This window comes from Phalangium opilio, unplaced genomic scaffold (assembly GCF_054372755.1).
Source record: "Phalangium opilio isolate 3A_F unplaced genomic scaffold, DU_Popi_V2 ptg000209l_1, whole genome shotgun sequence".
Classification (NCBI taxonomy): Eukaryota; Metazoa; Arthropoda; class Arachnida; order Opiliones; family Phalangiidae; genus Phalangium; species Phalangium opilio.
The window spans coordinates 8,069,277-8,095,970 of NW_028324217.1; the positions used below are offsets into that span (position 1 = coordinate 8,069,277).

Sequence of the window (26,694 nt, forward strand, 5' to 3'; positions counted from 1 at the left end):
GGAAATAATCAAATACGCTTTTTGGATTTCCAGAAATGATGGAAAAAGGACAGTGTTTTAAACGTATCACTAAATTTTTAAAACCATATAAAAATAAAGTACAGCGAGACCCAATACCCAAGATTAGAGCGAAATTTAGAAATATATGGAACACAGTCTTTTGCTTATTTTCAGCCCTGGATTCAGGTGTACATTTATAGCAGACTACAAAATACACTCCCCTTCAGTCTTGGAAATAAGGAATTTTTTGAAACTAGTCCTCGGGACCAGTGACCCCCAGCGTCTACAATATTAAACTGGTCCTTGGGACCAGTGACCCTATCCCTAATTTATTTTTTACTAATCCTATTGAAAAATTAAGGGAGTATTTCGTTGACGCACAGCCCATTCGATCGGGCTATAGATGCAAAATTATGTCAAAAATCAGAGTTAACTCCGTCATTGGGGGGAACACCGTTTTTTGGTCCTAATTTTGAAAATACTGGTTGAAATCTCATGAAATTTTAATGAGATTTGCAATATAATGTTTGGTATTTTTGTGCAAAGTTTTTCTCTTACAAAGCTTTTTGTAACAACATTAAAACGAAAATGAACTACAATTTAATGGCTTAGTCTAAAACAGTTTAACTTTGTTTCCTTCAGCTTCACTGGTTCGAGTCTCTTGAAATTTTAGTGAAAGGCATATTTAAAGGTTTTAAATTATTGTGGAAAATTTCGAACTTTTAAAACGAATAGTCCTTTTCCTAAAATTTCCCTAATCGACTAAATAGGTTGTAGGATTATGCACAAGCACAATGTTAATGAATTTTTTGGAAGTGAATTGTTTCTTTGAAAACTTTGAAACTTTGCATCATAACTTAAAACCGTTCAATGTGCCTCTCACTAAAATTTCAAGAGATTCGAACAAGTGAAACGGAAAAACTTATTAAACCATTCCAAGACCAAGCCCTTTAAGTAGGGCTAATTTTCGTTCTAATATTTATACAAAAAAACTATAGAAGGGAAACTTTTTAAAATTTCCAAAACATAGCAAACGTTGTTTTGCACATCACTTTAAAATTTCAAGAGGTTTGCACCAGTAGTTTCAAAATTAGGGCAAAATAACTGTGTTCCTCCCATAGCCGGTCATGTTAAAAGCTGGCTCCTTGGATTTTTCGAGCGAAAAAGCTCATAATTACCAACACGCGCTTTTACATAGGAAAAACATTGTGTGAAGCCAAAGCGTGATCGAGTGGGCTGTTGTTGTAGCTGGTAGCAAGGAAGGCAACTTAGGCATGAATGAGAAAATGTCAAGGCTAGGAGACTATATCCATGGAGTAGAAATTTATAATGACTAGAATTTTTAAACTGGTCCCTCCTGAATTTTCATAAAAATTCTCAATTAATAAACTGGTCCCAAGGACCAGTAACCCCCGGATTTTGAATAAAAAAACTGGTCCGAGCAATTAATAAACTGGTTTTTGACCTGTGGACCTGTGCTATTTCCAAGACTGCTCCCCTTTCAGTTTTGCCCAGGCCTTTGGCTCGTTTGACAGTTGACAACGTAAATAAAATACATAGGAGTTTCCCACTGCAGCTTTTGATAATTTAATTGAAAATTTTAAATAACTTAATAATATAAAGTATAGACCCATTTCAGTGCAATTTTTAATTTAAAAAGATCGGCTGAATAGAAATTTGGACAAGGCCTACAGCATCATGCCGGAAACCGAAACTAAAACTGTTGTACAAACCGTACAATTCCTTCCATTTTCATCTGTTTTGGATAATGGTTTTTGGCATCAATTATCCAAGAGAAAATTAGATTTATACCAATTGGATGAGAGTGTTGTACAGTTACGTGGATACTATTCCAACGGTATTATTATCTTATTTGAGCTAATAGCCTTAGGGACTTGGCAATTCAGGCTTAACTCCGCCCCCAGCGCCATTATGGTATGTTTTTTTAACAGAATGAAAGCTACATAAGTCCCTCCTCCTGGTATGTTTTTTAGCACGAGTGGAAGGTAGCCTGACGTTGCATGACGTAGTACTGCCAAGTCCCTAGTGGCAAGAAGTTACGAACCCCTTTTGTAGCTGTCTTACTCATTAATTGTCATTTATTGGGGGGTTTTTCTCACTTTGATAAATTATTATCCACGATTATTTATAAACAAACATCTCGGCATTAATTTCTCCCCCTTTTTAGCTAATCTTGGTTGGTTTTAATAGGGACTTGGCAGTACTACGTCATGCAACGTCAGGCTACCTTCCACTAGTGCTAAAAAACATGCCAGGAGGAGGGGCTTAAATAGCTTTCATTCTGTTAAAAAAACATACCATAATGGCGCTGGGGGCGGAGTTAAGCCCGAATTGCCAATGCCAAGTCCATATAGAGTGCTGTCAGTTGTGACGTCAGATCCAAGGTTAAACGTCACGAGTCTGCCTTTAGCAATGGGCGGCCATGACAGTTACCGTTTTTTTTCTTTATGGGAAAACAGCATGGGTGACGTCACACCGGCGCTTCTGACAGCACTCTATATCGTCTTAAAACTAATTCAAGTGACAAATTTTAGGTAATTCTCCTGGACTACCACCGCTTGCGAATTTTGATTACACGGCACTTGAGCAGTTAGAAAACAAATTTATCTATACATTTGATTTGATTTGATTTTCTAGTTTAATTGATATTTCTTTAAATATAGAACAACTGAAATTTCATCCAACTCTTTCCCGTTATTCGGAGAATTGTTGAATACCAATACCTTTGAGAAATTTAGAGATATCGACAAACAAGAACTTATTAACAAATCAGGGCTTCAAATATGGGAAAATATAACATCTGGAAAGGCATTACAAAATCCTGAAATATTATCTCAGTGTTTTTGTTTAACTTTTGCTGTAGGTTTAAATAAAAGTTATATTTTTATGGGGAATATAATCCTCAAGGTATGCTTCAGAAATCACTGTACCATAGAGTGCTGTCAGTTGTGAGGTCAGATCCAAGGTTATACGTCACGAGTCTGCCTTTAGCAATGGGCGGCCATGACAGTTACCGTTTTTTCTTTATGGGAAAACAGCATGGGTGACGTCACACCGACGCTTCTGACAGCACTCTATAAGTTGGTAACAGCAAAAATAGGAGCTGAATGCGTGGCATATGATAGCATATGGGGTTATATTCCTTTTATAGGAAGAATGAAATACCCAAACAACAATTTTTTAAAGCAAGTATAGAGTGCTGTCAGTTGTGACGTCAGATCCAAGGTTAAACGTCACGAGTCTGCCTTTAGCAATGGGCGGCCATGACAGTTACCGTTTTTTCTTTATGGGAAAACAGCATGGGTGACGTCACACCGGCGCTTCTGACAGCACTCTATTGACCATTGAGTTGAGAAAATTACCACTAGTGTGGCCTTTCATCCACTAGGATGTAACATGGACAAAGCAATACTGAAGGACCGGTGGCAGCCCATAGAGCCCCATACTAAGCGAATAAACAACCAATTTTAAGCTTACTTCCCCCTTTTCACCCCCAAAATGGAGGGGGTCATGAAAAATACTGAGTCAAATCCATGAAAAAGCGAGCGCCATCTATACAAAATAAGACGTTAGCTGCTTCCCTCTTTAGAACCTTGATTCCCCCATTTGCCCCCCCACTATCAGGTTTGCTACTATCTGCCGCTAGAAGGCGCATTAACAAGTATTTTTCAACTTTCTCGCCATCGACCCTCTGCCATCCGTCCTTCAGTATTGGTTCGTCCATACATGGATTAATTAACGCTAGGGATTGTTCACTAACCGTGTTTCCCATGTAATACTGTCGCCAACTACATGTTCCGAATTATTCCTTGATTCCCCTCTTCATTCCCCCAATTTATTGGACCAAAACGGATGTAGATATAGCGCCATCTCTCGGCAAAATAAATCGTTTTTGCCCACTTTAGGCAGTATTTCAACTTTGACGTCATAGACCACGTGATATTTGGCCCAATTTTCTTATATCTTCCTGTTAGGGATAGTAGCTGCTGCTAGGGGGCGTTTGGAACATGCATGCGTTATCTTTTTGGGGGTACGAACTATCCCTAGCGTTAGTTAATCCATGGTCCATGGATTTAAGACCCAATTAACTATATCACGCGCTTGTGGCGCCATCCCGGTGTAACCAAGGGAACTAAAAGAAAATGCGGGAAATTTGACTGATTTCAAGAATACATGTATTTATACATTTCTTATCTAGGCTTCGAGATGGCGACATCATCGCGTGATAAACTTGGTAGCTGTTCGTCCGTCAGTCCGTCACGATGTTTTCAAAAGTGTCCCACATACCCCAATAGGCAGGTTAATGCAAAGGCCACTCTAGTGGTAATTTTCTCAACTGAATGGTATTGACTGTGGTTTAGTTTAAACTAATGGCACTAGATGCTCCCATAGTCGAGGCATGGACAATGGCGGGTTTTTGATTTTAAAATTTAAACAAGCCTTGCCCATGTTTTTTTGGAAGTTTTCTTAATGATTTTGATTATGTTTTATTAATATAAATCAATTAAAAATTGTTGTCTGGTCATTTCATTCTCCCATTAAAGGAACAAAATGCTGATTGTCGGAAAGCCAGAAAAAACAAACTATTTTTTGCTCACTTGATGGCATTTTCAGAGACATTTTACACAATTCTGACATCGTAACTTTATTTTTTGTAATTAGGATCTAAAAAATTACACCTACTACTACTGGTTTGCATTCCCGGCATTAACATTTCCAAAGGAAACGAATATTCTTAAGCGTCAAGCTTTAACCGATTATCTAAGCTCCGATCAAATTGAAAAATTATCATCCTCGTATATGAAATTAGCGTCGTGTGATAAGACATATTTTGTAGTAAACTTAGAGGGTGAATTGGAGCTAAGTTCCCTCAAAAACTATAAAGATTTGAATGATGACAAGATTCTACTTGCTTTTTCCGATCCCTCAACAATTGAAAATTATCCGGGATGGTTGCTAAGAAACTTTTTAGCACTAATCGCACAAACATGGTACTGACTGTTTTGGATTTTTATCCGTCGTTTTAATGTGTAATTAAGTTTTTAAAAACATTAATTAGGGGTAAGAAAAAGTCTACATGGGATATATTATGCTATCGAGAACGAGTACGCAATGGCGTTAAATCTTGTAACGGCAGTATAGTGCTAACAATTCAATTTGACATCAATGAAGACAACAACCCTACTCGTAAATAATCATATGCTCTGAAACTCTATACTTGTGTTGCCACTTACCCAAAGGGTTAATCAGGGTTCATACAAACCTGGAAAACAGGGAAAACCTGGAATAATCAGGGAAATAGTTGACAAAAACCTCAGGGAAATTCATATTTTTAGTAAAATTCAGGGAAATCAGGGAAATATGCGTCAAACAGGGGCCGAGTAATTAAGCAAGATGTTCATAAACATCCCCTCCATAGGATTAACATTACACTATACTTTGGAGGCTCATAACTCTGGTTATATTAGAGATACGGGGATGTTCTTTGAGTATGTTATAGTCCAATTTGTCTCCCATCCAACCATACTAAAAACGTAGGGCTACGACAAACAGGGGCCGAGTAATTGAGGAAAATGTTCATAAACATCCCCTCCGTAGGATTAACATTACACTATACTTTGGAGGCTCATAACTCTGGTTATATTAGAGATAAGGGGATGTCTTTTGATTATGTAATAGTCCAATTTGCCCCCCCCTCCTTCGTTAACATTTGTTCCATAGGATACTCCATATAAGGGAAAAACCTGGAAAATTCAGGGAAGTATATGGGGAAAACCTGGAAATCTCAGGGAAATTTGTTTTCCAAAATTTGTATGAACCCTGGGTTTCAACATTTTGCTTGCGAAAACGAATAGTCACTCCTTGGATCCCCTTTAATGAGTAAAGAACGTGTTCCCCTTCTGCTGACCAACCTGGTTTTTTTTCTTTAAATATCCATCAGTGCTATTTTTAATGTTAGCTGGTGCTAAGATTAGATTAATTCAGGCATTAATTGTACCCGATTGCTTGCCATGATGCAAGATATTGCTCTCGTTTTGGACATTTAACCACTTGTGGGCTTCAGTTTATTCCTGTGCCTGGTGGCTTTCCTTACGAACTCCAGTTTTGGCTTGGCATTTGTGGGCGGTATTTATACGTGCACCAATAAATCCCGCCCACCAGCCTTTGCCAAGCTAAACCCGTGGTTCAGGAATAAAGTCTCCTTGTAGGGGATCTACTGGAGCCGCGCTACGCTTTAATAATAGCAAGTCTCGGCTGTGGTTTAGGCCAAACAAATGCCTATAGTCAAGGGGTTGAGTTGAGCTTAGCAAAGGCTACTTTTAGCTCCGCCCTCATTGACGAGTTATAATTTGTTCCTAACTTTGGCAAAGTAAAATTGAAGATTAGCCACAATGTTGAAGACTCGCCAAAGGAGCCGACATTTGCTTTAAAGGGACTGTAAATAAGGCATGGACGGGTGGGTAAAAATTATTTGAGACAAGTGACCGAGGAGAGGCGTGGTTCAAAGCAGCATAGTTCGTTTTATTTCGAAAATAACCACTTCATGGAATTGGCGCTGTAATCTCGCGACAAACAAGGACTAGATGTCCAGTTCCACTCCATGAGGAGCCTTTGTATCTTGGCATCACGTGATGTCTGTGACGTATTTCAAATAATTTTTACCCACCCGCCCATGCCTTCTTTGCTGTCCCTTTAATTGACACACTGCCCACTAGGGATTAGCAGCTCAATGTATAGTTTTCTTTTAATGTAAAAAATTGTCATTCTGGGAATTCTTTTACTATCATTGATATCCACCATCTTCCTCAAAAATAATCATAACAATGTCACGATTAGAAGTTCCAAGCTGCGTTGGTTGGGAAAAAAATGCTAAAGGTAAATTGGGACCACGCAAAGTTGATCTAAGTTCATCAATGGACCCCCAAAAGTTTGTTTAAATTATCACTATTAATCTTTTCGACGCTATTATCTAACAATGTATTTATAGGCTATCCGAATCGGCTGTCGATCTAAACCTGAAACTAATGAAATGGCGACTAGTACCGGATTTAAACCTGGAAAAAATTAGCAAAACTAAATGCTTATTGTTCGGTGCTGGTACTTTGGGGTGTAATGTGGCTCGAGGTTTAATTGTACGTTGTCAAGTTAAACCGAAAACAGGGTTGCCACGGGTCAGGGAAAACCTGGAAAAGTCAGGGAATTCAAAAATGCGCCGGAAAAGTCAGGGAATTTTAAAAATCTCAGCAAAGTCAGGGAATTTGATTTTAGTGGGTAAAATTTATGTGGATAAGTCTTTATTGAAAGAGTAATGAAAGTTTCTTCCCATCCTCTCTTAACACAGAAAACTCTAGAGTAATCCTTAAAAGTGTCTAGAATTGTTTTTAAAAAATCTCTTTGACTGTTATTTATAGTTAAAATGTTCCTTATTCATTTTGGTGCAACAAATACAGTGGAAAACGTAATGTAGAGAGTTTATTTAATTATAAGCACTTAAAACGTGCTCTAAACATTCACGCTTTCGGCCTCAAAAGGTCAGGGAAAATCTCAGAAAAAGGTCGGGGAAAATCTCAGAAAAAGGTCGGGGAAAATCTCAGAAAATAAGGTCGGGGAAAATCTCAGAAAATAAGGTCGGGGAAAATCTCAGAAAATAAGGTCGGGGAAAATCTCAGAAAATAAGGTCGGGGAAAATCTCAGAAAAAAGGTCGGGGAAAATCTCAGAAAAAAGGTCGGGGAAAATCTCAGAAAAAAGGTCGGGGAAAATCTCAGAAAAAGGTCGGGGAAAATCTCAGAAAAAGGTCGGGGAAAATCTCAGAAAAAGGTTATGGAAAATCTCAGAAATAAGGTCGGGGAAAATCTCAGAAAAAAGGTCGGGGAAAATCTCAGAAAAAAGGTCGGGGAAAATCTCAGAAAAAAGGTCGGGGAAAATCTCAGAAAAAAGGTCGGGGAAAATCTCAGAAAAAAGGTCGGGGAAAATCTCAGAAAAAAGGTCGGGGAAAATCTCAGAAAAAAGGTCGGGGAAAATCTCAGAAAAAAGGTCGGGGAAAATCTCAGAAAAAGGTCAGGGAAACCTGTTAAAGTCAGGGAATTTGGCTTTGAAAATTCCGTGGCAACCCTGGAAAACATAATTAGATATTGTACTGTCGAAGCTGATTTCTCGGCATTCTTGTAGGGCTGGGGTATTAAACAAATAACATTTGTTGATAATGGATCCGTCTCCTATTCGAATCCAGTTAGACAGTCCTTGTTTACATTTGATGATTGTATAAATGGCGGCAAAAAGAAAGCCATAGCAGCGGCTGAGGCGCTGAAAAAAATTGTACCAAATATTGTAAGAGTTTATGTTATAATAATCGTATGAAAGATTAACAGTGTAATGCCTCGTTACGCAGAAAGCTGAAGGGATAATATTAACAATACCTATGCCAGGTCATTCTATCCCCGAATCGGGTATGTTTGTGAAACAAGTATTGTTGTGATCAGTTGATAACGAAAATGATCATAAAACTAAGCAGCAATTCTTACAAACTTGAGTAACATCAGAGATTGAAATTCATTCTGATTCCATAAGTGTTGAATACAAGAGCTGGTTTTAAATATAACGTATATTTAATTAAGACATTCAAAGGTAAAACTTGAAGACTAGTTATGTTACAGCCGTAGTTTGTGTGAAGATTAGGTACGATGTTAGAGGAGCCACAGGATCCGGCATTTGCTTTAATTCGCACCCATTGCCCTTCATTAACAGAATAGTGACTTAAAGCAATTGTCTTGGCTGTGGTTTAGGTCAAACAAATGTCTCTAGATGCTCCCATAGCCATAGTCGAGGGGATAAGTTGACTGGCCCGCTAAGCTTAGCATAGGCTACTTTTAGCTTCGCCCTCATGGACGAATTATGATTGGTTCCTGCCTTTGGCAAAGTAAAATTGGTGTTAGAGGCGCCACAAGATCCGACATTTGCTTTAGGCAACCATATTCACAAATATGTTTTGAAAAATGTAACAATTAAAGGAAAGCGCGGCTCCATGATCACCCCTAGCATTATGGCTAATCTTCTGCACACGAATTTTACCTTGCCAAAGGCAGGAACCAATCAGACCTAATGCACTAGTTCCCATTGGTTCCTGCCTTTGGCTTAACTAGCCTTCAGCAAGCTTAGCTACTGTGTAGCAGAAAAGCCATCTATAAGGGGCATCAATGGAGCCGCGCTTTCCTTTAAGTTGGAAGTAGTTAAGCAAATGTCGGCTCCTGTGGTGCCCCTACGTTCTACCTTGTGAAAGGCAGGAACCAATCAAAATTACTCGTGCACGATCGGGGCGGAGCTAAGATTAGTCTTTCCTAAGCTTAGCCCTCGAAGCCTCGACTATGGGAGCATCTAGTGGCATTTGTTTGAACCAAACCACAGCCGATATTTGCTTTAAACAAATTTATCGACTATCAATTGATAACAACGAGTTATATTGTTCCAAATTGTGAGCTTTTTTTTTAATCACACCGCAACATTATTACTCAGCCCTCGAACAAGTTAAGGAGGAAGTTAAACAAATAGAAGAACTAATAGCTTCTCACGACGCTATTTTCCTACTTACTGACACTCGTGAAAGTAGATGGTTGCCCACCGTAATAGCCGCTTCCAAGCAAAAAGTAAACCAGAAACAATATTCTTACCATTTATATGTTTCTTCATAAAACTTAACGAAAATTTCAGATTGTGATCAATTCTGCATTGGGATTTGACACATTTCTAGTCTTACGTCATGGTTTAAAATCGTCCAAGAGCGAGTTACCTGACACGAGTGTTCGAGACTTGATACCGGGCGACCAACTCGGATGCTATTTTTGCAATGATGTGGTTGCACCAGGAGATGTTAGTTTTGAACACTTATTAAATTGTATTGCTGCAGTACATTTGGCTCATCTGCGAAGTTATAGCATATTCCACTTTCTGTTATGGGGTGCCATGAATTTTTGTATGTTCCATGTGTAGATTTAGTTGAACTCGCGCTCAGATATCTGTTTTCCATTTTGCCTGAGATTTGCTGGCAACTAATTGGCCTTATTCCTGATGAACGCCACCGTGGCGTAGCGGCGACTTTTGGAACTATAATAATACGGTAGCCAATTAGAGGTGGCGGTGGAGTCGATGGACTCTGATGGAGATCTGTTATTTTCTATGTTTTGTTGATCTTTGTGAATCATGTGAATAGCCAAGGCTTAACAAGCGATATGGTTTCAAAAGTATTAAAAGTTGATTTCACCTTTCTTATTCTGTCTAATATTATGAAATAAGACATTCGGAGTAAGTTTTCATTCGATTTTGGTCTATTTGGAGATTATTAGGTTAATAATAATTAGTTAAAACATGTTTTTTGAAGTTGAAGCGGTACTAATCAAAACATAGAAAATAACAGATCTCCATCAGAGTACATCGACTCCAGCGCCACCTGTAATTGGCTACCGTATTATTATAGTTCCAAAAGTCGCCGCTACGCCTCGGTGGCGTTGATCAGGAATAAGGCCAATTTGCATATACATCAAGAAAGGATTGGTTACTGAATCTGTATTAACATTATGGCTTGGTAAAAAAAACTTACCTTAAAGCAGCTTCAGAAATAGACCATTGGCGCGTGGCAGAATACTCCAATGGCGGCCCCGCCCCCTTGTATTGGTTTTTCTGTACGTAATTTCCAAAATGGTCTATGATGTATATTTTATTTTGGGAGCAATATGTAAAGGATCTTGGTATTTTCAGTTGCATTTAATGATTTAGTAGAGCAGGTAAGTGGAATACGCGGTTTCTCCTTTCCATCAAAACTTGCTGAGGTTAACGCGGTAATAGTTAGTATAGGGCGCTGTAGGTTAGCTGTGGTATAGGGGCTAGCCACCACCCCTCTATGCATTGTAAAGAGACCCACCTGTAAACAAGCCACAGGCTTAGTGTGGAAATCCCTTCATAGACAAAAGCTTAGATTATTAGATTATTATTAGAATATCTAATGAAAACGCTCGACAGTAAGACTAGTTTTTTACAGAACCCTGATGTGAAAAATTACTTAACACCCCAGAGTGGATTTAAGGTGGAATTGATAAACGTCGGACGCAACGCAATTTAGTACAGGCAAAGGCAGGGCGTCGTGCGCAAAAGGCGGAAGTCCTGCCTTTGCCTGTACTAAATTGCGTTGCGTCCGACGTTTATGAATTCCACCTTTGAACCATCAATGTTACTGTTGGGGCTCAACACTTAGCCTCAGTAGCTCTGATGGTTAGAGCATAGGGACGGTGACCCAAGGTCGCTGCGGTTCAAATCAACTCTGGGGTGTTAAGTATGTTCACCCCAGGGTTCTGTAATAAACTGCTAATGAATCTTATCCATGTTAAATAACTTCCGACTTGGAAGTGGGAAGAAGATTAGTTTTGTTTGGGTAGTTTAACTGTGACTCTTCCGCCTCCATGCTACCCACAAAGCTTTTGCGTTAACTAGAGATTAACTTTCATAGCCCGTTTAAAAACCAATTTTGACTAAATCATTCTTATAATACAGTCCACAAAAGACAGAACTTTGGACCAGCAATGCACCGTAACTAGACCTGGCATTTCGTTGCTAGCATCAGCTTTAGCTGTAGAACTTTTAATTAGCGCGTTGCAACACCCAGAAGGGTTAGTTCTCATTTAAATATAGATATTCCACTTAATTGTTTCGCAAAATGTAGACTTATTGGTCCTTAATCTTTAGAGCGCTTGCCGCAGCAGACGCTAGAGGAAAAGACGACTTACTTTGCGACTCTGTATCTCCATTGGGTATAGTTCCGCATCAAATTAGGGGATTTCTTTCGAGATTCTACCATATTCTTCCAGCCACTTCGGCCTTCCATCAGTGCACCGCTTGTTCTAAAATTGTAGGAAAATCTATATCTAATGTTAAAGGAAAGCGCGGCTCCGTTGATGCCCCTTATAGATGATTTTTCTGCTACATAGTGGCTAAGCTTGCTGAAGGCTAGTTAAGCCAAAGGCAGGAACCAATGGGAACTAGTGCATTAGGTCTGATTGGTTCCTGCCTGTGGCTAAGCTTGCTGAAGGCATAGTGAAGCCAAAGGCAGGAACCAATGGGAACTAGTGCATTAGGTCTGATTGGTTCCTGCCTGTGGCTAAGCTTGCTGAAGGCTAGTTAAGCCAAAGGCAGGAACCAATGGGAACTAGTGCATTAGGTCTGATTGGTTCCTGCCTGTGGCTAAGCTTGGCAAAGGCTAGTTAAGCCAAAGGCAGGAACCAATGGGAACTAGTGCATTAGGTCTGATTGGTTCCTGCCTGTGGCTAAGCTTGCTGAAGGCTAGTTAAGCCAAAGGCAGGAACCAATGGGAACTAGTGCATTAGGTCTGATTGGTTCCTGCCTGTGGCTAAGCTTGGCAAAGGCTAGTTAAGCCAAAGGCAGGAACCAATGGGAACTAGTGCATTAGGTCTGATTGGTTCCTGCCTGTGGCTAAGCTTGCTGAAGGCTAGTTAAGCCAAAGGCAGGAACCAATGGGAACTAGTGCATTAGGTCTGATTGGTTCCTGCCTGTGGCTAAGCTTGGCAAAGGCTAGTTAAGCCAAAGGCAGGAACCAATGGGAACTAGTGCATTAGGTCTGATTGGTTCCTGCCTGTGGCTAAGCTTGGCAAAGGCTAGTTAAGCCAAAGGCAGGAACCAATGGGAACTAGTGCATTAGGTCTGATTGGATCCTGCCTGTGGCTAAGATTGCTGAAGGCTAGTTAAGCCAAAGGCAGGAACCAATGGGAACTAGTGCATTAGGTCTGATTGGTTCCTGCCTTTGGCAAGGTAAAATTCGTGTGCAGAAGATTAGCCAGAATGATAGGGGTGATCATGGAGCCGCGCTTTCCTTTAAATACTATTTAGTTTTAAAGGAAATCCAAATTTTGTCCTCTTTTTATTTAGATTTTGTCTTTGTATGAAAAAGAAGGATTCCAGTTTTTATTACGTGCCTTTAATGATCCAACTTATTTGGAAGATGTTACGGGTTTGAAACAATTGCGAGATGAAACTAATATAGATGAGGTAATTTATAGGGGTGTTTGAGTCCTAGTCCGAGCACTGGAAAAATGTACTTGCTGAGTCCCCAAAGTCCAGTTTCTCAGTACTCACGTGTTCCTAAGATAGTCTAAAATTGTTAGCCAAGTCCAATGCAAGTTCATAAACCTTTTACCGAGTCCAATTTAAAAATAATTCTTTAATTTCTAATAATTTCGGAAGTCCATAGATGGCACTTGTTTTGACTAAACCACAGCCCGTGTTTTGATTTAAGATCCTAGGGGCCAAAATTATTTAAACCGCAATTAGCAAACATTAATAATAAATTTTTTCTTAGGTTTTTTTTTTTATTTTATTTTTTATTTTTTTTATTTTTGTTTTATTTTTTTTATTATTTTTTTTATTTTTTTTTTATTTTTATTTTTATTTATTTTTATTTTTTTTTATTTTTTTTTGGAAAAAACCTTCTATCCATCTAATTATTTTGGATGATTAAATTTTTTGTAACATTTAATTTTTTTTTAATTTCCAGGTTTGGGAACTAAGTGATAGCGATGAAGAATAATATATATATATATATTTATATTGATATATTCAATAAAACTAAATTTATCTCTGACAGTTGCGATGTTGTTTTCTCTTTCTACAAGTCGTTGATCTGAATCTGATAGCCCTAATCAATCACTTAAGATTTTTAAGTTCCAAGGTTTAAGTCTATATATCATCACATGTAGACTCTTAGATAATGATTTTTGAAAATAAAAATGGAGTTTGGATTTAAAGTTGTTTTGTATCTTACGATATTTCAGTTAGCCTTCTGTAGAAAAAACGTACTATTAATAATTGGTAAGTTTGCAATTGCTAAATATTTCGGATCTTACGAATTTGTCAGGTTTAGTATCTGGTACTTCAGCCAATTCATTTTTTCCACATTCCTTCAATTTTTCACGTCTTTGTCACAAAGACAGCTATTTATTAACATTAAAAACGGGTGTCAGGTCATATCTGCAAGGGCCCTGTAGAATTACAAGGGTGCTACGATTATGGTTATTTGAAGTCTAAAATGTTCTACGACATTTTGCCTTGACAACAAGTTACGATGATGCCTTAATTACCATTTCATTTCAGTTTCTTACAGAAATTTAAGTGGTCATCGGTCAACCCTAAAACACACAAATTGTAACATGTAAACTGGGGCCGTTAGGACAAAATCTCATTGAACATTTTTCACTCAAAATCACTCATACCTATTGTGCTTCGGTCCTACCACCCTATTTGTAACACCGTGTAAAATTTACGTAGTTCTATATTTTTACCATAGCTGATGATGCGGGTCTTGAAAACAGCGTTTACCGTACTGACTCTTGTCATACACCACATCTTGAATCTTTGGCTAAACAATCGTTAAAGTATACCCAAGCTTTTACATCCGTTAGTAGTTGTTCTCCAAGTCGTTCCGCAATTTTAACGGGTCTGCCTCAACATCAAAATGGAATGTATGGTCTACATCAGGGTTATCATCATTTTAACTCTTTTGAACAAGTTAAAAGTTTACCGCTCATTTTGAAACACAATAAAATTAGAACGGGTATATTACATCATCACTAAACCATTTGTTACGAATACAAGTTAAACTTAATATTATGTGTAGGAATAATTGGAAAGAAACACGTTGGACCTCATAAAGTTTATCCTTTTGATTACGCAGAAACGGAGGAAAATAATCCCATTAATCAAGTTGGCAGAAATATAACAAAGATTAAATTGTTAGTAAGAGATTTTTTGGAGCAGAATGATACAAGGTAAGTGGTAATTAAGTAAAAGAAAAATAACCCCAATAAGTTAAAGGGCCTAATGAAATAGTGTAACGAGGATTTTCTTTAATTATATTAAAAAATAAGTTCGGCTATCATATAAGCCAGTTTTACACAAGTACCCGACCTCTATCAAAGACATTTTGGGATGAATGGTGCTAAGAATAATCTTTCTTGGCTATTTTTTTCATTTAAGAGAACAAATAAAAGTTTTTAATAATAAAGGTTTCCGTGGGCAATGTTATAATAAAATCTTTTATTAACATTCTTATTTAAAACCCATTACATGTCCATTACAATGAACCTATAGAGCTATTTCAATTCGGTGGGAAAGGAGAGCTTTTGAGGCGGGGTTTCGCCAGTCCCCGCCTAGGCGCCATATTGTGCGGGAAATTTAGCATAGAGTTCTTCAGTGGCCCGCACGGAGGGAGGGTGAAAACCGGCTCCGTTTATTGGCTAGTCCAACTGTGACGTTTCCCCCCTTCAACTGATATAGCTCTATAGTCTCTTATAAAAGTCCAGTATCAAAAATACCCTCTCCTCAACCAGATTCTTAAGGTGGAATTCATAAACGTCGGACGCAACGCAATTTAGTAAAGGCAAAGGCAGGGCGTCGTGCGCAAACTTCAGCCTTTTGCGCACGACGTCCTGCCTTTGCCTGTACTAAATTGCGTTGCGTCCGACGTTTATGAATTCCACCTTTAGTCCGCTATTTCTTTGTTGGATCGCTATCCTATACGCTAACCTAGCTCACGTGACTTGTGTAAAGGCTCGTTTTCATAGAAGCTAGAAAATTCGAAAACGCTCACGCTTCACGAGCTTGAATACGCGCAGTAACGTATTTTTTTTTAACGTTTCCGCTTTCGCTCGAAATTTTCACGCAACTCGCGCCTATGAAAACGAGCCCTTACAGTCGACGAATACATTCGTTAGTTGTAAAGTGGTGTTTGTTGTGTTATTGATTAGGCATTTTCTAGTTAAAAGTAGTTTACTTTATTTAGCTAACTTTACAAGCCCGTGTCATAATAGCGACTGACGTTTCTTATCGCCTAGTCTTGTCGGCATGATGTATGAGGTCAGAGGTCACATGTTCCTGTTTGTTAGTTTTATCTCTGATAACCTTTGACCCCAATACAACATCCTTTCCTTTCCATTTAGTTATTATTACAATACAACAATACAACATCCTTTCCTTTCCATTTAGTTATTACAATACAACATCTTTTCTTTTCATTTAGGTACTTTAAATATTATATGAGTTTTAAGAAAACTTGGTTTTAAAACGTTGGGGAGAATCTTTGTGGTGGTTTACTCTCTCTTCTTGGACGTTGTTGTAATAATTTTCCATCTGTGGCTTCTTGCATTCCTGGCAATCTATATTGTGAGTTGCCTGGAATTAAACTGCTGATTATTGGTGGTTGAACTCTAGTTTGCGTTTGCTTTATGCTTTGTCTTGGTTCTTGAACACAGTCCTGATTCTGGAATATTCTTTCTCTTTCTTCGTGTTCCTGGTCCAATGTGGCCTTTTGCGAGCACGCTTCTTGGGTTGGCTTTGCAGCTTGTGGTCTTTTTGTCGTGTTGTTCGATTGAGAAATTCCTGCTGATGGCTGTACCCTTATTACAGGGCTGTGTTGAGAAATTTGCCTGTGTTGCTGGTCTGTGTTTGTTAAGGCAATTTTTATAGTTGCAGCATGTTCGTTTGTGGTGTCTTGTGCCTGTGGTTGCGTATTTCTTTGTATTATTCTCTGTTGCTCTGTTGGTTCTGTGTCAGGTCGTAGATGAGCTCTAGTTCTTCGAAAGTCTTGGCCCATGTCGGTTCGTATGTGGTATGAGTCGGGCTCCTGGGCTTTCGCTTTTATTATTGCCTTTTTCCACATTCGTGGAGCCGTCTGGTATCTAACTCTCTGTCCCTCTGTTAGCGGTTGAAGTATAGTTCTGTGTTGGTAATGATTCTTCATGTGTCTGTGCGCTTGATCTAGACTTTGCTCGATTCTTTCCGTTGGATAATGAGGTTTCAGTGATTCGATATTGGTTGTCAGAGGTGTTCGTATGCGACGTCCCATCAACATTTCGGCTGGCGAGAATCCACTCTTCTTTGGAGTGGTTCTGTACTCCATCAAGACGTAATTTAGATCTTTGCCATCTTGCTGTGCTTTGATGTACAAATTTTTTATTGTTTGTATGGCCCTTTCCGACATGCCATTAGACTGTGGATAATGAGGGCTCGACGTGATATGTTGTACATGCCATTGACGAAGAAATGTTTTCATTTGTGTTGAATTAAAGGGAGGTCCATTATCTGATATTAGTTTCTGAGGTGCACCGTGTCTCGCAAATTGAGGGTTCATAAAATCTATTACTTCTTGAGCATTGGTGTATTTTAATTCCTTAGCTTCTATGAATTTAGAGTAGTAGTCTACCATCAATATGATGTGTTTGGTATTAACTTGAAACAGGTCTGTGCCTACTACCTGCCAGGGATGTTGGGGCACTGGGTGAGGCTGTAGTGGCTGTTTCCGATTTGCAGGGTCCCTACTTCGACATGTAGCACAGCTTTGTATGTATTGGGTTAGGTCGGTGATCATATTCCCCAGTAGCACAAGCCTTCCGCATAACAGTCGGTTAAAGGTCGAAGAGTCGGTTTACGGTCCAGTCAGCTGTACCATGCTTATTTCGATACTTTTCCGACTCATGAAGCCGACTACTTCTTTTAGTTGGCAATGCCGACATCTATCTGTCAGTTGGAACAGAGATGGTTTAAAGTAGGCTTGCCTACCGTCTAGAAAATTTCAACTTATTTTTTGCCAATTGATTACCGACTCTCTCGCGCTAGTCGGTATTGTGACGTTATAAAGAGTAAAATTAAAAGCAAAGTTATGCTTAGGCCGTTTAGTAACCGACATTTATCCGACAGTTGGAACTGAGATGGTTTAAAGTAGGCTTGCCTACCGTCTAAAGAATTCCAACACATTTTTTGCCTATTGATTACCAACTCCCTCGCGCTAGTCGTTATTGTGACGTTTAAGACGAGTAAAATTAAAAGCAAAGTTATTCTTAGGCCGTTTAGTAACCGACATTTATCCGGCTGTTGGAACTGTGGTGGTTTGAAGTAGGCTTGCCTACCGTCCTAAACACGAAACCCACTTTTGCCAATTGATTACCAACTCCTTCCCGCTAGTCGGTATGGTCACGTTATAAAAGAGTAAAATGAAAAACGAAGTTGTTGTATAGGCCTTCTTTTTCCGTGCGACGGTTTTTTTTACTTTTACTATTCCGCAAAATGTATTAAAGAAATTTCAATACTTGGTATCAGTATCCTTTACTATAAGCGAATCAAGTCTCGAGTTAAGGTTTGATCGTCGCAAAAGCGTCGGACCTCTTGCTGACAGGCGGTTAAGTCGACTCTCAAACGTGCTGGATGAGGGTCGTATTTCATTGGTGTCGTAACAGTCGGTAAACCAGTGGGCCGTCGTCCCACCGGGCGGACATTTCGATTCTCAAACCCTTACTCTACCAGCCCTTTACCGACGATTTACCGTTCCTATACTAAAAAGCCGCGAAATCGTCGGATTGAGCGCGGCTTTAGGTAGGCATAATGACGCCGACCTATAGTCGGCCAACAGTCGTTTTATAGTCGCCTCATAACAGTCTGAAAACCGGCGGGCTGTCGTCCCGCCGGGCGGACATTTCGACTCTCAAACCCTTACTCTACCAGCCCTTTACCGACGATTTACCGTTCCTATACTAAATAGCCGGGAAATCGTCGGATTGAGCGCGGCTTTAGGTAGGCATAATGACGCCGACATATAGTCGGCCAACAGTCGTTTTATAGTAGCCTCAAAACAGTAGGAAAACCCGCGGACCATCGTCCCTCCAGGCGGACATTTCGACTTTCAAACCATTACTCTCCCGACTTATTAGTGACTTTTTACCAACTCGTCGGTAACACACAAAGCCGACCATGTAGGCCCTACGTCGGCAGTGCTACTGGGGTTAGGCCAGAACACTTCTTGTTTCGCCCTGGCTATCGAGTTATTTATTCCATGATGAGCGCCATGTATTTCTTTGAGGAGTTCCTGTTGTAGTGCCTTGGGTATGACCAACGTCGTTCCTCGATATATCAGTCCATCCACTTCGTGTAGTTCTGTTTGATACTGCCAGAATGGTTGTACTTCCGTTTGGACCTGTTTTCTATGTTGGGGCCATCCTTCCTTTATGTGTTCCTTAACTTGTGATAACGCTGCGTCTTGTTCGGTAGCCGTTACATATGTTTCTTGTCGTACTGGTGCTAGTGTTGTAACTGCATATATGGTTGTGTGCGGTGCATCTAGTGCTTGTGTTTCTATCTTCTGATGTTCTTGTGGGGCCCGTGAGAGTGTATCCGCGACGTATAGTTGACTCCCCGGAACATATACTAACTGGGGGTTGTATCTGAATAGTCTTAGTAGTAAGCGTTGTAGGCGTGGTGAAAGAAGGTGCATCGGCTTCTTGACGATTGCCAAAAGCGGGTGATGGTCAGTTTGAATTGTAACTTGCATACCAGCTATGTAATATTCAAAATGTTCACAAGCGTAAACTATAGCGAGCATCTCCTTTTCAATTTGAGCGTATCTGCTCTGTGTTTCTGTAAATGTAGTTGAGGTATATGCTACTGGCTGATTGTTTTGAAGAAATACTGCTCCTACTCCTGTTTGACTTGCATCTGTTGATATGACTTTAGGTAGCTTCGGGTCGTAAAAGCGTAATATGGGAGCTGTTGATATCATTTCCTTCAGTCTATCATAGTGTTTTTGGTGTGTTGCATTCCAATCATAGATCACATCGGCTTTTAGTAGTTCCCTCAAGGGATTTGTGTCTTGTGCGTGTGTTGGAATGAAGCGGCACACGTAGTTCACCATTCCAAGGAATCTTTGAAGTGCCTTTTTGTCTTGTGGTGGTGGCAGTGAGCATATAGCCTCTACTTTCTTAGGATCTACTTGTACACCATGTTTCGTGATGATATGGCCAAGGTAATGGATCCTTTCCACGGCTAATTGCATTTTTCGCGTGCTGAAACGTAGCCCCGTTTCTTTTGCACGTTGTAGGACTTTCCGGAGTATTTCCAAATGTGATTTCATGTCTGAGGTGGCTATCAGGAAATCGTCCGTTGAAATGTGTACGTTAGGAAATTCATGTGTTGGGTAGAGTTCACGCATTTTGTGTTGGAAGACTTCCGTAGCTGTGGCTATACCGTAGGGTAAGCGTTTGAATCGAAATCGTCCTTGTGGAGTGGCGAATGTGCATAATTTTGAACTTGCGTCTGTGAGTGGGATTTGCCAAAATGCGCTTTGTGCGTCTAGCACTGTGAAAATCTTGCATCCCTCCAAATCCGCAAAAATCTCCTGTGTCGTGGGTGTTGGATATGGTTGACGTTTGATCGCGCTGTTGAGATTTCTTGGATCAAGGCAGATTCGCACATCTTGTTTCATTTCTTCGCCTGGTTGCGTAGGCTTCTTCATTGGTTTGGGTACTACTACCATAGCGTGTACCCAATCTGTGGGTTCGTTAATTGGTGTTATAATGCCTAAGTTGATCATCCGTGTCAGTTCGTCATTGGTAGCTTGTCGATAAGCATGTGGTATTTTATGACTGGTGGACACTGATGGCATCGCATTGGGTTTCAGCTGAATGTGGTATTGTCCTGGTAGACGTCCCATTGTGTCAAATACCATATGGTATTGTTTAATTAGGTCAGACGCGTTGGTTGGTGTTGTCGTTGTTGTGTCTATAGCAATAGTGTGTTGTGTTAGTGGTGGCGGTGGTAGTAACGGCGTAGATATTCTGTAGATCAGGCCTAGTTGTTGTGATGAACGAGCGCCCAAAATCGGTGTGCGATTTTCTGTGGTAACGTAGTATGGACATTCTGGAAGGCAAGCCATTCCTGAGGTGCTTGGTAAGTGAGTGACGCCTTCTATCGCGATGGGGTGATCCGAGTATGACGAAACCGTATATAATGATGGTAGTAGTGGTGGTCGATAGGGAAGCGAGTCGTACATTTGACGTGTGATGATGTTAACTTGCGATCCAGTGTCGATTTTGAATGTATGTAATGTGTTATATAAGTAGACTTTTTCATACATTTCGTCAGTGACCAGTGCTTCTTGGGTGAGGTGGTCTGTGGAATCGCATGAAAGGTTTCTCTTGGGTTCTATTTGTTGCGCTTCATCCAATGTGAGTGGGGTCTCTTGTAATGGTTGTAAACTGAGACCATGTAAGTACATGGTTGTGTCGTCTTCAAAATAATTTCCAGGGGACTCGTAGTCGATGCTATTGTAGGCGTGTTGTAAAGCAGTGTGGTCGTCTTCATGCCGAAGGTGGCGTGTCTGTGGTAAGGTGGCATGGGGGTATTCGCGTGTGTGAATTTCCGATACTGATCGGCATACTGCTGCCCAATGTCCTTTCTTGTGGCATTTTGCACATGTGGTGCCTCTGGCTGGGCAATATCGGGGGTTGTGGTGCGTGCCACAGTTTGTGCATGAGGATTGTCGTCGCTGTGCATTCTGCTGCATTGTTGGCCTAAATTGAGGCTGGTAGCGAGTTGAAGACTGTTGGATCGATGGTGTTTGGTGCGCATGTACTCCTTCCTGTTGGGTTTGTCGTTGTGGTTGGTGTCCTGTTTGGTAGCTCCTATTTCTATCACGACGACGGTGTATCGCATCGATTGTCGGTGCACTTGATGGTAGGATTTGAGCTTGTGTGGTTGCCATTACTTGTGCTTGTGTGTTGGAGATTTCATGTGCTTTGCACATCGTTATCGCTGTTTCTAGGTCCAGTGCGTTGCCTTTGTTGAGCAGTAAGAGTCGTAACGGATCATCCTTAATGCCTGCAACGATCATCGTGCGAAGGAATGGGTCTTGGAACTTTTCCAGTTCGCATGCCTGAGCTTTCAATTTTAGGTCCGTGTAAAAATCATCAAAGGTTTGGTCTCGTTGTTGCCGCGCTGTGATGAAAGCAAATTGGTGGAATACGTCTGTAGTATACGGAGCATAATACGTATCAAAGGCTTGTAGAATTATTTGCAATGTTCGTGCATCACCAACTTCCGCAATCTCTAGGGTCTTGTAAATTCGTCTGCCGGCTGGGCCGATGATGTGTAAAAATGTTGCGACTTGTGTCGGTATTGTTTCTTTACCCAGTTTTGCTGCTGCTGCGAAGTATTCGAATTCCTCCTTATATTGTTTCCAGGCGGCGGCAGGATCCATTCCGGGTTCAAAAGCTTTAGGACTTATCATAGTTGCCATTGTGGATTGGGCCTTGGTTAGCTTGGGCCTTGGTTATTCTCAGTGCTGCCGTGACTTCGCTTTTTATTATTCCGCTGCTAGAGATTGCTTCAGCTTCTTTGAATTGTGGCGCATCCCACCTCTATCACCATGTTGTGTTATTGATTAGGCATTTTCTAGTTAAAAGTAGTTTACTTTATTTAGCTAACTTTACAAGCCCGTGTCATAATAGCGACTGACGTTTCTTATCGCCTAGTCTTGTCGGCATGATGTATGAGGTCAGAGGTCACATGTTCCTGTTTGTTAGTTTTATCTCTGATAACCTTTGACCCCAATACAACAGTGTTCAGCAGCATCACGGATTTTACAACTCTTACAATGCATTTTCCAACATACATATTACAACAAGAAACTGATTAGAAGTAGCACCACTTTGTTTTAGGAATCCTGAAATTAGTCTCGGTTTTACATTACTCAAATACGTGTAATTTAATTTATTGGGGAATTATTCTTTTGTGGTATTAAAGTTCATTTACAAGCTGTTCATGATTTTAAACTGATTCCTTTCAATATATCAATTTCACTACGTGTCAGACCATTTTTCTTGTATGTTGCCTTCCATGATCCACACCGTTGCGGCCACACAAACCCGGAGTATGGACCATTTTGTGACAAATTTGGCAATGGAGAGCCAGGTATGGGCGTCATTGAAGACTGGAATCCAATTACTTACGATCCTGAAACAGTCAACGTTCCCTATAATATTCCTGATACCCCTGAAGCTAGAAGAGACATTGCTTCTCAATATACAACAATTAGTCGAATGGATCAAGGTTTAAAGCTTTTTTTTAGAAGGCGCATGAGAGGAAACCGGGATTGAAATTTTTAAAATGGCTTTATTATAAGATGCTTAAAGGGATGTACATTGAAGTACGTAGGGGCGTGACCTATATCAAGTTTAGCTTATCGTCCATCAAACAGAGTTATACTGCACATGCGTGAATTTCGTAGATTTATCAGTGCATTGGGTATGGGCATCGGCATATCCGTTAAATCTATCCGCCTAGTAACGAATTCCACACTTGCTACGTTGTGTTGTAAAGTTTTAAATATACTTTATTGAGCTACATTAAAATCTATTACAGTCTAAATAGAGACCTAGTCTTTTAAGAGGTTACAACGTTACTGCCCAGATTCAATACACCGGAGCCTCTATCTAAACTCGGATCACATGACTCGGGAGGTCATGTGATTATGTTAAGAGTCTCGAGTCATGTGACATTGTAACAAGTTGAAGCAAACAGACAGTCATGTGACATTGCCCAATCACTACTCAAGGAAATGGTAGCACTACTACTTCAAAATATAGTTCTTGACACGCCTCTTCGCATTGTAAATATCCCTTGAAAAGTGTTATACATTAACTGCTACATACGTTCACGCTCGGATTTCAGTTTTCCATTTAGGATCTATGCTTTCTGTCGGATTTTCTGGCTTAATAGAGCAAATAGCGAGCGATATCAGGACGTGCAAATGTAATACGCCATAAGTAAAAACAAGGAAACTCGAAAAATTTGAAGTAAATCTATTTAGAGAAACTGAAGGAAAGAATTATAAATTACGTTTTCATAACATTAATCAAAAAATTGCTTTATCCTCTCTTGCGTCTCTTGAATATCAAATTGTGTGCCAGACTTTTAAAGTAAATATTATTTTAGGCATTGGTCTTGTATTAAAAGAATTAGAGCGACTCCATCTACGAGAGGAGACGCTCGTAATCTTTTCTTCGGATAATGGTTCGCCGTTTCCGAGTGGTCGCACTAACTTGTACGAACCAGGAATTCAAGAACCGGTACAAAGTGAAGATAACTATAAAATTTGAATATTATAATGATGCCTAAAACATTTGCAGCTTCTGGTTTCGGACCCAACTCACAAGGAAACATGGGGAAAGGTTAAAAAAATCCAAAAATAAAAAAATTGTCTTGCTCCAACAAATATTGGCTTCTGTAACACCCCTTACATGCTCGCTTATCTTCTACAAACCAATTTTACCTTGCCAAAGGCAGGATTCAATAATTTTTGCCTTTGCTAAGCTTAGCAGGCAAGTCAACTACACCCCACGTCTATTGGAGCATCGTGTGACATTGATTTAAAGTAAACCACAGTCGAGAAATTTTTGTGGTTTATATTATTTTGCGACAATTTAAAGAAAGCGACACCGTCATGACAATAAAGTCGACATGTCTGCTTTGGCTTTCGAAATATTCTCGATCACATTTTCAAGAATTTGAAGCTACTATTCCAAGATATTGCCTTCGTTTTGTTTATTATCCACTTGTGTTCCACAGTTTATTCCTTTATTGGTAGAATAGGGACTTAAAGCAAGTATTAGTTGTGGTTTAGTTTAAACAAATGCCACTATATTCTACAATAGTTGAGGGGTGGCAAGGTAAAATTTGTGTGTAGAAGACGATAGGGGTGCCACAGAAGCTTTAAATAACAATTTCATGAGATTTATTGTTCTACAGATTTCTACCCAATTATCCTCACTTTTGGATCTAACCCCGACAATTTTGGATTGGTTTAAAATAAAATACCCAAAATATAAAATATTTGGACACTCGAGGGTTAACTTAACGGGAACTTCGCTATTAAGACCTTTCAAGAATAACGCGTCCGTTATTTTCACGAGCCATAACTTACACGAGGCAACAATGTTCTATCCAATGCGTTCGATACGTTCGAACAGATTCAAACTAATACATAATATCAACTACCCAGCTCCGTTCCCTATTGATCAAGATTTTTACGTTTCACCAACATTCATGGGTTTACTTAATCGTACGAGATCAAGAACACCAACTCACTGGTATAAGAATCTGACCAATTATTATTACCGGCCTGAATGGGAATTCTACGACCTGTTAAAAGATCCTGAAGAACAAATTAACCTAGCCACTATATATGGCGATAGATTATTCGAACCCTTAAAAAACCGTCTCTTGGAGTGGCAACATCAAACTCAAGATCCGTTTATTTGCGCGCCTCATGCAGTTTTGGAAGACGCCGGAGCTTATAAAGAAAATCCACAGTGTCTACCTTTGTATAACTAGGGTCGTAAAAATATCACCAGAAGGGATAAGATAAGGAATCCATTTGTAACCCGACTCCGACCAACCTCAAAAACAAAATTACACAGCCTAAAACTAACTTTAACGAAAGATAGTCCCTAGATTTTGCCAATTTATGTTTCCTCTCATGTTGTCTGCTTAAGTGCGAATACCTTAATTCCCTTTCACGACGGTTACTTGCACAATTTTCATTTAAAGATTGCAGATTCATAAGATATGTTCCATAAGTTTCTCACTGGTTAGTGGTTATTGAGAGCTTGTCATGACGTGACGTTGGTGATTCTCGTAAAGCGACGTCTGGTGAGGCGCTGTCAACGGCTTAGTATAGACTTATTAGAAATACCCGTACAAAAATTTACGGCTGCATTTTTGCTGTTAATTAGATTTTTTAGAATCTGCAATATATTGCAAATAAACTGGAATATTCTGGAAAAATACTGGAATAAACCTGAAAAATGTTCAATTTCAGACAAAATTAAGGTGATTCCAGAGAGCAATGCAGAACATTTTAGACGTTTTGCAGAAAAAATATCTTCCGTTGGAAAACTCAGTACAACAGTATACAAAATTTAGCAACTCTAGAGTCATAAAATAGTTACCTTACAGCTAGAAAACAGAGGGGAAATAGTAACTCCCGTAAGAAATCAGGATTTTGTAGGCTCATTACAAGTACTGTACCTTCCAAATATATTGTATGCATGTTGCAGTCAGAAATTGCTAAGTTTGTAGGATAATTGCAGGCGTGTTTCGGATACTTTTTACGATAATTGCAGACGAGTTTCAGATACTTTTCAGGATCATCACAGGCGCGTTTCAGATACTTTTCAGGATCATCACAGACGCGTTTCAGATACTTTTCAGGATCATTACAGGCGCGTTTCAGATACTTTGTAGGAAAATTGCAGGAGCGTTTCATATAATTTTCAGGACCATTACAGGCGCGTTTCATATACTTTTCAGGATCATTGCCGGCGCGTTTCATATACTTTGTAGGAAAATTGCAGGCGCGTTTTAGATACTTTTTTGGATCATTGCAGGCGCGTTTCAGATACTTTGTAGGATAATTGCAGCCGCGTTTCAGATGATTTGCAGGATCATTGCAGCCGCGTTTCAGATAATTTTTAGGATAGTTGCAGGCGCATGTCAGATAATTTTTAGGATAGTTTCAGGCGCATGTCAGATACTTTGCAGGATAAATGCAGGCGCTTTTCATATACTTCGTAGGAAAATTGCAGGCGCGTTTCAGATACTTTTCAGGATCATTACTGGCGCGTTTCAGATACTTTTAAGGACCATTACAGGCGCGTTTCAGATACGTTTAAGGACAATTACAGGCGCGTTTCAGATACTTTTAAGGACCATTACAGGCGCGTTTCAGATACGATAATTACAGGTGCTTTTCAGATACTTTTTAGGATAATGGCAGGTGCTTTTCAGATAATTTT

General features: G+C 39.7%; 3 protein-coding genes across 4 annotated transcripts; 2 read left to right on the plus strand and 1 right to left on the minus strand.

Moving 5' to 3' along the window:
- The first annotated feature begins 1,499 nt into the window (after positions 1 to 1,499).
- Atg7 (Autophagy-related 7) lies at positions 1,500 to 13,663 on the plus strand. 2 transcript variants are annotated; one of them, XM_089854334.1, is made up of 15 exons: positions 1,500 to 1,858; positions 2,556 to 2,610; positions 2,685 to 2,880; positions 4,684 to 5,012; positions 5,081 to 5,208; positions 6,859 to 6,949; positions 7,010 to 7,154; positions 8,192 to 8,350; positions 8,412 to 8,469; positions 9,533 to 9,663; positions 9,728 to 9,886; positions 11,561 to 11,676; positions 11,753 to 11,915; positions 12,950 to 13,069; positions 13,575 to 13,663. In XM_089854334.1, the coding sequence occupies exons 1-15, from the start codon at positions 1,699 to 1,701 to the stop codon at positions 13,605 to 13,607; spliced, it is 2,043 nt and encodes a 680-aa protein (XP_089710460.1). In that variant the 5' UTR covers positions 1,500 to 1,698; the 3' UTR covers positions 13,608 to 13,663. The 2 variants fall into 2 exon arrangements, with proteins under 2 accessions (XP_089710460.1, XP_089710461.1); XM_089854335.1 differs by having other exon boundaries at positions 6,862 to 6,949.
- Positions 13,664 to 13,748: 85 nt separating this feature from the next.
- On the plus strand, positions 13,749 to 25,684 carry Sgsh (N-sulfoglucosamine sulfohydrolase). The gene is made up of 7 exons (XM_089854373.1): positions 13,749 to 13,888; positions 14,364 to 14,630; positions 14,694 to 14,844; positions 22,710 to 22,948; positions 23,834 to 23,967; positions 24,028 to 24,069; positions 24,647 to 25,684. Exons 1-7 carry the CDS (start codon positions 13,807 to 13,809, stop codon positions 25,229 to 25,231), a joined length of 1,500 nt encoding a protein of 499 aa, XP_089710499.1. The 5' UTR covers positions 13,749 to 13,806; the 3' UTR covers positions 25,232 to 25,684.
- LOC149618841 (uncharacterized) lies at positions 16,134 to 22,538 on the minus strand. Its single transcript, XM_089855792.1, has 4 exons — positions 22,356 to 22,538; positions 18,789 to 22,291; positions 17,328 to 17,388; positions 16,134 to 17,272 (listed from the first exon to the last, which is right to left on the minus strand). Exons 2-4 carry the CDS (start codon positions 22,134 to 22,136, stop codon positions 16,134 to 16,136), a joined length of 4,548 nt encoding a protein of 1,515 aa, XP_089711918.1. The 5' UTR covers positions 22,137 to 22,291; positions 22,356 to 22,538.
- Positions 25,685 to 26,694: the final 1,010 nt, after the last annotated feature.